Below are 11,351 nucleotides of genomic sequence, written 5' to 3'. Positions count from 1 at the left end.
GGAAATACCTTAGTTCTCTCGAAGATGCAGTTTTGTCCCTTCTCAGTTTTGCGTGCTCATTTCCGTTTCCTATTCTCGTGTATGTTCGCCATTTCTGATATTGGTGTTTATCCTTTGAAACTTGACATTTATCTTCCGAACTTGACTGTTATCTTCTCCTTAGATAAGACGTCGATTTTTTAAAAAAGGTTCAACGTAATCGTATAGTTAAGGCGGCTAAGGTGTTAAGTTAACCATTGCCGTTTTGTACGATTAATCTGAATCCATGCGAGAAAATAGGTCTTTGCGGTTTTTTTTTTTATATCGTAAAGTCTTAATAGTAACTTCAATCGAAAGAGACGTTTCGATCGAGTTTCGAAAGTGAACGCAAAGATGGAGGTAGGGTGAGCAGAAACAAGCCAAGGAGTTTAAGATGAGGTTTACTTGTTTTTGTCGTAAAATCTCAACGGAAACTCCGATTGAGACGAAACGAAAAGCGTTTCGATGAGAATTCAAAGGAGAACGCAAAGGTGGACCCCTTTGAGGCCTGACAGGTCGCTATAGCGAGTGAGGATGTCATCTCGGTCTCTATAGCGAGTGGAAGGGAGCCGAGACGAGTCCCACTTGTTTTCGTCGTAAAATCTCAACGGAAACTCCGATTGAGACGAAACAAAAAGCGTTTCGAAGAGGATTCAAAGGAGAACGCAAAGGAGGAACCCTTTGAGGACTTACAGGTCACTACGTAGCGACTGACTGTCTGACAGGTCGCTACGTAGCGAATGGAAGCAAGCCGAGAAGCGTCCTACTTGTTTTCGTCGTAAAATCTCAACGGAAACTCCGATTGAGACGAAACGAAAAGCGTTTCGATGAGGATTCAAAAGACAACCCAAAGGAGGACCTTTCTGAGGCCTTACAGGTCGCTACGTAGCGACTGACAGTCTGACAGGTCGCTACGTAGCGAGTGGAAGCAAGCCGAGAAGAGTCCTACTTGTTTTCGTCGTAAAATCTCAACGGAAACTCCGATTGAGACGAAACGAAAAGCGTTTCGACGAGGATTCAAAAGAGAACCCAAAGGAGGACCTTTCTGAGGCCTTACAAGTCGCTACGTAGCGACTGACAGTCTGACAGGTCGCTACATAGCGAGTGGAAGCAAGCCGAGAAGAGTCCTACTTGTTTTCGTCGTAAAATCTCAACGGAAACTCCGATTGAGACGAAACGAAAAGTGTTTCGACGAGGATTCAAAAGAGAACCCAAAGGAGGACCTTTCTGAGGCCTTACAGGTCGCTATGTAGCGAGTGGAGAGTTGGCTTGAGCTCGGTCACTACGTAGCGACCGAGCAGTGTGTGTGCTCGGTCGCTACGTAGCAACCGAGCAGCGTGTGCGTGCTCGGTCGCTACGTAGCGACCGAGCAGTGTGCGTGCTCGGTCGCTACACACGGCTCGGTCGCTACGTAGCGACCGACCGAGCAGCGTGCGTGCTCGGTCGCTACGTAGCGACCGAGCAGCGTGTGCGTGCTCGATCGCTACGTAGCGACAGAGTAGCGTGTGTGCTCGGGCACTACGTAGCGACCGAGCAGCGTGTGCGTGCTCGGTCGCTACGTAGCGACCGAGCAGCGTGTGCGTGCTCGGTCGCTACGTAGCGACCGAGCTTTGGCTCGAGCTCGGTCGCTACGTAGCGACCAAGCGCTCGTCCCGCTCGGTCGCTACGTAGCGACCGAGCTTTGTCTCAAGCTCGGTCGCTACGTAGCAACCGAGCGGGACGAGCGCTCGGTCGCTATGTAGCGACCAAGCTTGGCCGAGCTCGGTCGCTACGTAGCGACCGAGCGGGACGGACGCTCGCTCGCTACGTAGCGACCGGGCTGTGTGCATGCTTGGTCGCCGCGTATCGATCGAGCTTGGCTTGTCCGTGGTCCGATTGTCGTACTCGAGCTTGTCCGTGGCCGAATTGGATACATGTATGTTTCCTTCGGACAATCAGTATTTAGTGGTTCGATTGAGATTTGAACAAGATTTTACCGCAAGGCTCTTTGTAAAGATATCTTTACGAAGATTACTTTTTCGTAAAAATGTTAATGCTGATTTTTATGGACTTTTAGACATTGATTCCGTCGTGACCGATTTTGACCCCAACAATGGGAAGTCAGCAAAATGGATCCGTAACTTTGGGAAAAGGATTGGCTCTGAGGGCTGGGCTCGGGGGTCCCAGTTCCGAACCCATCGACTGTTGGCGGGCTGGTTGAGCTGGGCATTAATCTCGGCTTGTGTTGGTGCTCCATTTAGGTCTCCCATGGTTTCCTGCGACAAGAGAGGAAAGAAAAGGTGATTTGCAAAGAATCAAAGAAGAAGAAAAAGGATATTTAACTATGGTATGCAATGAATGTAAATCTTCCTTCTTTTTTTTTGTTAAAAATCGAAAATTTAAAAATGGGAAAGTGTAATCTTTTTTTTTCTTTTTTTTTAAATATGGAAAAACTTGAAGTGCAAGCCAAGAAAATTGAATGCAATTAAATGGAAATCCGATCAAAAAGGAAAGTAAAAATCGATGGATGCCAAAAACAAGTTACTTGAATGAAAGATGCACAAAAATAGATCAAGAGATATGCAAGAAAAAAAAACAAGTTTGAACTCGCCAAGAACAGCAAGAACAAGTGCAATAATTTTTTTTTTTGAAAGACAAGAGGATGAACCAAGCAAATAACAAAAGTAAGAAGGATAGGATACAACCGAAGGTGTACGAGCTTTGAGCTCTGATACCAAAATGATACAGGCCGGGAATCAGATTGCACGGACGGACGGTCTGAGGTTCAAGAACTCGGACTGGACAGAACGGACGGACGGCTATGGGACGGCTCGACGGACGCGATGGAGTGGGAGATGGCCGATCTGGTGCCTGAAACAAAAGGGTGCTATTTTTATGAGTTTTTATGAATTAAAATGATGAACAGAAAGAGAACTATATGATCAATGAAGAACAGAAGCAAATATGAATTTTTATGGGTTTTTATAATGAATGGAAAAATCTAGAACTATATGACGCAAGATAAAACAAAATAAGAGAAGGATAGAGGTATGGGGGATGGATCCTTGTCGCTGGATGTGTATCTCTCTCAACAAGAACAGTGGATGGCGGGGGATAGCTATGGGATTTGGCTTGCTGGATGTGTATCACTCTCAAGGCAAATCGATGGATGGAATGGAGGTGAAGAATCGCCACAAGCTTGGTGGTTTGAAGCTTGATAAGATTTGGCTGCTCTCTCTTGTTTCTCACAGAAAAAGACTTAGGGTTTTAGGTTTGCAAAGGCAAAATTATTTCATAAAAGACTTGGCCAAAAATCGCCAACTTCATGGAGTTATATAGGGTTTACCCCTTATGGGACTCAAAGATAAAAAGGCCTTAAACAAGCTGGCCGAAAATGAGGCTGAAACAATAGCCCAAAGTCTTAACCAAATAAATTAAAATAAACCAGACATCTGGTTGTCGGTTTGAGAAGGCCTAGACCAAGGCTAATAGCATGCTTGCATGTTGCCTCATTAAAACCTTACCAAGAAAACCCAAATGGGACAAAACCTGGTGAGGAAAAAGAGTACAACACATGCTACTCCCCTTGGTGGTTGGCTAGATCTCAGAACCGGGAAGAGTTGGAGTAAATGAAATGGAAACTGAGTCTGGACCAAGCTTGGATGTGGAAATGAGAAGTCCGGCTTGGTTGAGTCTGAACTGGATCGGGTCGGCCGCGTCCTGAACCTCCTTTGGGCCGGCTTGATCTTGAATCTTCAACTGGACCTTCTTCTCAATCAGCAGCTGGTCCTGGTCAGTCTGTCCATCTTGTTCAAGGACTTGTTGGACAGCTTTGCTGAAACCTTCTCGCAAGGCCCTGGTTCCACTCCGGGTAGTCGGACCGCGCCTAACTATGGGAACCTCTACTTGGATGGCCTCATCATGTCTTGATCAATCATGTTTTCAAAATGTCAATGGGATCACTTCTGGAATTATTTTGAGCTTTGATCAGTTCTTGGAACATAACAAAGGTTTTCATCTTCTTGGAAGGCCATTTGATCTTGATTTGCTACAAACTGATTTTTGTGCTGAAAAATCTCTTGATTCGTTTGTTTGCAAAGGAAATGGCTTTGATCTGAGTTCTTCTAGACATGTACTGATCACCGATGAATTGTTTGCATCCTCTTATGCCTTGGACGAAATTTTGATTCAGAAGTTGCTGGAACAGAAATAACTTGAAACTGAAAATGATTTTCGTGATCTTGAATTTTGTGGTTATGTTTTGCAGCCTGATCTCTTGAGTTTTGAAACTGATAAGACTTGGAATTTTCTGAGATCATTTCGTGATAATGGTGTTGTCTTGAGTTCTGATGATATTTTGGTTTACAACACATTCTTTGAAAAATGCCTTGAACTTTTGATAAATGATTCTCAAACTGAACTTAAGCTTGTGTGTTCAGATGTTGGGAAGGATATGCCCATCTTGAAAATGAATATTTTTGTTGCATACCTTGATAAAATTCTTGTCTGTAATATCTACTTTGATGAGCACCTTGAAAGGCTGAAAAAGGTGCAATTTGTTCTTGGAAAAGATATCTTGATTTGTGATTTGAACAAATATTTATCTTGCACATTTGATCCTGGTATTTTAGTGTTGATTTTGAGTATACAGGAAAGACAGGTTCAGCCTCTAAGAATTGAAAGCATTTACCGTGCCCAACAGTCTGAGTTTTGGAGAAGCTTTGTTGAAACCGGCTACCTTGATACCAGCGACAGAGGTTCAGTCCAAGGAGGATATCTCAACATTCCGAAGGCCTTTTGTCATGAATCCAATTTTCCCAGAAAGCCAACTCAAACGGTATTCACTGAGGCTTGGAATCGCATCACAATCTTCACGGATGAAGAAGTTATGAATTTTCCAAACCGGAGATTCTTCAGTCCATCTATCCGCGAGTACCAGATTTCTAAAGGAGATTCATGCCCCAGAAAGAATCGGCCTGAGCCAAAACCGATCCTCCATGAACCAAAGGTGTTTCCTCAGTCATTCTCCTGTCTAACCCAAAAGCACTGTAAGGATCATGAGTTGATTGCCTCTACTCTTCATGAAAATGTTTTGAAACCGAGAATTTCAAAGAGAAAACATATTCTTACGTGGTTGAAAAACGTTTTGCTCAAACCTTTTCATGAATTGTGTTCATTGAGCTGTGCTTTGAAAGAGATTTGGTTTAGGAAAAGGCATGAACCAAAATTGCTTAGGCCAAAGAATTCTTTTGATTTCGTTCATGATGATAATTTTTCAAATTTGGCATTGTCTCTTTCTTTCCATAACAGTTTCTCACCTTGGCCTGATTTTGAGATTGATAAATCAATTTTTGGCAACCAGCTTACTTGCTTAATGCTTGCCCACGTCCTTGATGATTATCCTAAGGGCTTGGATCCTGATTTTGATGTCTTAAGGATAGAGAAACCCTTTGATTATTTATTTGGCAGATTTGTTGTGGTTTCTCTAGTTGCTTTGAATAAACAGGATAAGCATGATCAGTTTCTAAGGAGAGCAAGCACAAATGGACGCCAAAGTACTTGGAATTCCTTGATAAAAATGACTTCAAAACTCCAAGGAAGTTTCTGTCCATTCTATTCAGTTACTGAATTTCCCTTGAATTTTAATTCCTTTGTATCTGATTTATCTCTTTTTGATATAGGTTCATTGGATTTGAGGACAAATCCTTTTGAAGGAGGGAATGATAGACTGCGGTCCACGGATCAGTACATGGAGCCGAACCAGCATGGAGATCAGAACGTTCTGAAGATTTCAACTGAGGTTCATGTTTTTCACCATACTGACCAGATTGACCGGACACTGTACTGGACTGTCCCACATGCATCCGGATGGGAGCTTTGGCTGGAACAATGGCCAGATGATCGATTTCACTGTACTGGACTTTGTCTTCACCGTCCTGTTTTCCATTTGATGAAGAACGGTCGAGACGGAATCGCATTCGGACGCACGAATCCTGAGTTAGGTCATTGCTATACATTTCTGGACAGTACCGCATGTACCGCCCGGATGTCCGTATTGGAGCTCCAACATTATCCACAACATGATGATGGAATTCACCAAACTGATGCTTGGCTTTACCGCACTGTTTGTTATTCTAAGACCAACGATCGAGCCAGAATCCAAAATGGACGTACCAATTCTTCTCCAGTCCATCGCAACTCAATTCTGTACTGTACCGCACGTACTGCCCGTACGACCAGTTTGAGGCTTCATCAATACCCATGTCCAGACGATCAAATTCACCGAACTGGAGCTCGTATTTCCCGTACTGATTGGCATTTTAAGAGCAACGGTCAAGACAGATTTGGATTCGGACGAGTGGAACTCAAGATAGGCCTTGACACTTCAAAACTGGCTACTTTGGACTGTCTTGCTTGTGTACTGGCCCAGTCCGCAGGACATGCTTCAAGAGACAATGAACCTGGACGGAATTTGAATGGTTTTTCGCCAGTTAAAGTGTGATTTCGTGCCTTGACCAGATCTGGTCAATTTTATCATTTTCCATGTTTAGATTTCCCACATTTTTCTTTAAGTCTTTTGACTAGAACTTCTATATAATGTAACCATCAGATCTGAATAAGATAATTTCGTTTTGCTTTCATTCTTTTGAGTTTTTACTCTCATTGTTCTTTGTTTAGAACACTTCTTAGTTTCTTGGTGAGGTTAACTCCAAGTTTTGATCCTTCTTTTGTTGGACCGGTGCGTCACATCCGGCAACGATCGAAGTCTGGTAGTATCTTTGGGCTATTCCGCAACCCTTAGTGTCACCCCTCGATCCATCAGTTCTCATTCCTCTCGGATCTGAGTTCATATCAACCTTACCGAAAGAGTGATCCTTATTTTGGTTCTATCACTGACCCTTCCCGTGGACTGTTCGGGTGATTTTGGCACACGTGGGCTGTCTGTTCAGTACACACAGGACGTCCGTGGGTGTCCGCCAGCACACACAGGACGTCTGTGGCTGTCCGTGTGTGTCCGTCTGTGCCCGTCAGCAGACACATGACGTCTGTGGCTGTCCATCAGTACACATATCAGTCCAAAGTAGCCAGTTTTGAAGTGTCACGGCCTATCTTGAGTTCCACTCGTCCGAATCCAAATCTGTCTTGACCGTTGCTCTTAAAATGCCAATCAGTACGGGAAATACGAGCTCCAGTTTGGTGAATTCGATCGACTGGACATGGGTATTGATGAATCCTCTAACTGGTCGTACGGGCAGTACGTGCGGTACAGTACATAATTGAGTTGCGATGGACTGGAGAAGAATTGGTACGTCCGTTTTGGATTCTGGCTCGATCGTTGGTCTCAGAATAACAAACAGTGCGGTAAAGCCAAGCTTCAGTTCGGTTAATTCCATCATCAGGTCGTGGATAATGTTGGAGATCCAATACGGACATCTGGGCGGTACATGCGGTACAGTCCAGAAATGTATAGCAATGACCTAACTCAGGATTCGTGCGTCCGAATGCGATTCCGTCTCGACCGTTCCTCATCAAATGGAAAACAGGACGGTGAAGACAAAGTCCAGTACAGTGAAATCGATCTTCTGGCCATGGTTCCAGCCAAAGCTCCCATCCGGATGCATGTGGGACAGTCCAGTATAGTGTCCGCGTGCTGAGTCCAAGGACCAACGTGCTGATATGTGTACTGCTGGACAGCCACTGACGTCATGTGTGTACTGTCGGACACACACGGACACACACGGACAGCCACGGACGGACACAGACGGACGTCCTGTGTGTGCTGATGGACACCACGGACGTCCTGTGTGTGCTGACGGACACCCATGGACGTCTTGTATGTACTGAACAGACAGCCCACATGGGCCAAAATCACCCAAACAGTCCACGGGAAGGCCCAGTGTGCTGAGTCCAAGGACCAGCGTTGATAGAACCAAAATAAGGATCACTCTTTCGGTAAGGTTGATATGAACTCAGATCCGAGAGGATTGAGAACTGATGGATCGAGGGGTGACACTAAGGGTTGCGGAATAGCCCAAAGATACTACCAGACTTCGATTGTTGCCGGATGTGACGCACGGGTCCAACAAAAGAAGGATCGAAACTTGGAGATAACCTTCACAAGAAACTAAGAAGTGTTCTAAACAAAGAACAATGAGAGAAACTCATAAAAAGGGAAAAACAATCTATTCATTTTGTGGCTTGTGATTACATATTTATACTACTTGTGGTCAAAGAAAGACTAAGAGTTTTTGTGGAAAACTAGAAACTTAGAAAACACAAACAAAGACTAAGACTTTTGACTAGAAATAAGTATGTTGTTGAATGCCCCTTGATCTGACCACGACTTTGACTCCTTTTATTGATATTTCTTGATGCAAATGGGCAGAAGACCGTCACCAAAGGCCTGGTCGAATTTGGAGTAAAACAAACCCAAATTGAATTTGTTATGAATTTTTCCGTGGGCTGAAAAAGGTCCATTTCGCCCAGCAACTAAACTAGCTCCATCTTCAGTATCACTTAGCTCATCCAGCTCCAAAGTAATGTCACTTAGCTCACTCAGCTCATACAGCTCATCTACTCTCACTTTAGCTGGTTTCAGCTCATGCACACTCTCTTCAGCTGGTTCTAGCTTGTGCACACTCTGTTTCAGCTCGTCCTCAGTCTCATCAGCTGGCCTTAGCTCATCCAAGGTTGCATAAATGATAAGGGAATTGACATGAACTGATGAGAAAACCTCGGTTAGGTCTAGTTGGTCGACAAGATCGCCACCTTGGGATGTGTCCATGACCCAAGCAGGTCGGTGCTCGAACCGGGGCGTATCATTCCCTTCCTCTTCAAAAGGATTTGACCTCAAATCCATTTTACCTGAAACAAAAGAAAATGACTCAGACAAAAAGAACAAGTAAATTTCAATGAAGGATAAATTTGGAGAGAAACTTCCTTGGAGTTTTGAACTTGTTTCCCTCAAGTATTTCCAGTTCCATGTTCCAAGATCACAAGTATTGTGTCGACCTTTTCTACTTGCTTCCATCTGAAACTGATCCTTTATATCCTGCACTTTCAAAACAACTAGAGAAACCACATCAAATCTCTGAAAGAAATAATCAAAGGGTTTCTCTTTCCTTAAGATATCAAAAACAAGATCCAAGCTCTTAGGATAATCATCAAGCATGTGGGCAAGCATCAAACAAGTAAACTGATCGCCAAAAATTGGTTTATCAATTTGAAAATTAGGCCAAGGTGTGAAACTGTTATGGAAAGAAAGAGACAATGCCAAATTTGAAAAATTATCATCATGAACGAAATCAAAAGAATTCTTTGGCCTAAGCAATTTTAGTTCATGCTTTTTCCTACACCAAATCTCTTTCAAAGCACAGCTCAATGAAATCAATTCATGAAAAGGTTTGAGCAAAACGTTTTTCAACCAAGTAAGAATATGTTTTCTTTTTGAAATTCTCGGTTTCAAAACATTTTCATGAAGAGTAGAGACAATCAACTCATGATCCTTACAGTGCTTTTGTTTTAGACAGGAGAATGACTGAGGAAACACCTTTGGTTCATGGAGGATCTGTTTTGGCTCAGGCCGATTCTTTCTGGAGCATGAATCTCCTTTAGAAATCTGGTACTCGCGGATAGATGGACTGAAGAACCTCCGGTTTGGAAAATTCATAACTTCTTCATCCGTGAAGATTTTCATGCTTTTCATCCGGATAGATGGACTCAAGAACCTCAGTGAATCCTTGATGAGTTGGCTTTCTTGTAAAATTGGATTCAAGACAAAAGACCTTCGGACTGTTGAGATATCCTTCTTGGACTGAACCTCTGTCGCTGGCACCAAGGTAGCCGGTTTGAACAACAAAGCTTCTCCAAATCTGAGGTTGTTGGGCACAGCCAATGCTTTCATTAAGAGGCTGAACTTGTCTTTCCTGGATACTCAAAACAAACACTAAAAGACCAGGATCAAATGTGCAAGAGAGATACTTGTTCAAATCAAAAATTAAGATATCATTTCCAAGAACAAGTAGCACACTTTTCAGCCTGTCAAGATGCAAATCAAAGTAGACATTACAGACAAGAATCTTATCAAGATATGCAACAACATTAATCATTTCCAAAACGTGCATATCATTATCAATATCTGAACGCACAAGCTTAAGTTCAGATTGAGAAACAACTATCAAAGACTCAAGACATTTTTCAAAGAATGTGTTGTAGACCAATATATCATCAACATTCAAATCAACAAAATTCTCACAAGATGATCTCAGAAAATTCCAAGTTTTTTTCATTTTCAAAACTCAAGAGATCAGGCTGCAAAACAGAATCACAAAAATCAAGTTCACAAAAACCAGTTTCAGTTTCAAGTGAATTCTGTTCCTGCATCTTTTTAATTAAGAAATCGTCCAAATCCAGAGAAGATGCAAACAAATCATCAGTGATCAGTCTATGCCTAGAAGAGTTCAGATCAAAGCTATTTTCTTTGAAAACAAACGAATCAAAAGATTTTGTAGCACAAAAATCAGTTTGTTTCATATCAAGCTAAAGATACTTTTCAAAATGATCAAAAACTTTGCTTTGTTCCAGGGACTGATCAAAGCTCAAAATAATTTCAGAACTGATGCCAAGGTTATTTTGAAAACGTTGCTGATCAAGAAATTTATCAGGTTCAAAGATTTTAAAAGAATTAATCATGTTTCCAAAAACAGATTTTGAAAAACAATTTTCTTTTATCTTATCAAGACCAAAACGAATCACATCAAGACAACTGATCTTATCAAACATGTCAGGCAGAGAAATAACTAATTCAGATTTCTCACAGTGCTCTTGAAGATCAGGAAGCAAAGGGGCAGGAGATGAAGGAGCAGTAGTTGTGCCGGAATCAAAGCAAAGATGGCTCTCCATAAAGGTGGATATGATGCTTGTTGCTTCTTCATCAAAGACTGGATCAGGTTCGTCCTCCACATCAAAGATAGGTTCTGGGACTTCATCCAAAGATATCCAAGTGTCAAGACATGGGCACTGATGTGGAATATCCAGTGGCTCTTCCTCAAAAACCTGTTGAGACAAAACAAGGTTACTCGGATGCTCCGGTTGCAAAACAGTTAGTTCTACATTAGCCTGTTCATTATCATTTATAAACTCAGATTCAAGATAAGGAAGATCACAACTTTCTTCACAAGACATCAAACTTTCAATTGGTTCTTCATCAGTTTCATCAAATATAGGTGAAGAATCTGAAAAATCTTTAAATTCTTCAAAACAGTTTTCAGATTTACCTTGGGTTTTCTTACTGATGGAAAAGGATGGCTCAGCTACTGGGGCACGTGTGGATGTGCTCTTCTTTTGGCTCTTGC

The 11,351-nt window shown here is 42.5% G+C and overlaps 1 protein-coding gene across 1 annotated transcript; it reads right to left on the bottom strand.

Moving 5' to 3' along the window:
* Positions 1-3,590: 3,590 nt before the first annotated feature.
* On the bottom strand, positions 3,591-9,964 carry LOC117130831. The gene is made up of 2 exons (XM_033283454.1): positions 8,821-9,964; positions 3,591-3,920 (listed from the first exon to the last, which is right to left on the bottom strand). Exons 1-2 carry the CDS (start codon positions 9,899-9,901, stop codon positions 3,595-3,597), a joined length of 1,407 nt encoding a protein of 468 aa, XP_033139345.1. The 5' UTR covers positions 9,902-9,964; the 3' UTR covers positions 3,591-3,594.
* Positions 9,965-11,351: the final 1,387 nt, after the last annotated feature.

The sequence above is a fragment of the Brassica rapa genome, unplaced genomic scaffold (genome assembly GCF_000309985.2).
Source record: "Brassica rapa cultivar Chiifu-401-42 unplaced genomic scaffold, CAAS_Brap_v3.01 Scaffold0712, whole genome shotgun sequence".
Taxonomy (NCBI): Eukaryota; Viridiplantae; Streptophyta; class Magnoliopsida; order Brassicales; family Brassicaceae; genus Brassica; species Brassica rapa.
This window is presented reverse-complemented; position numbering and strand designations above follow the sequence as displayed.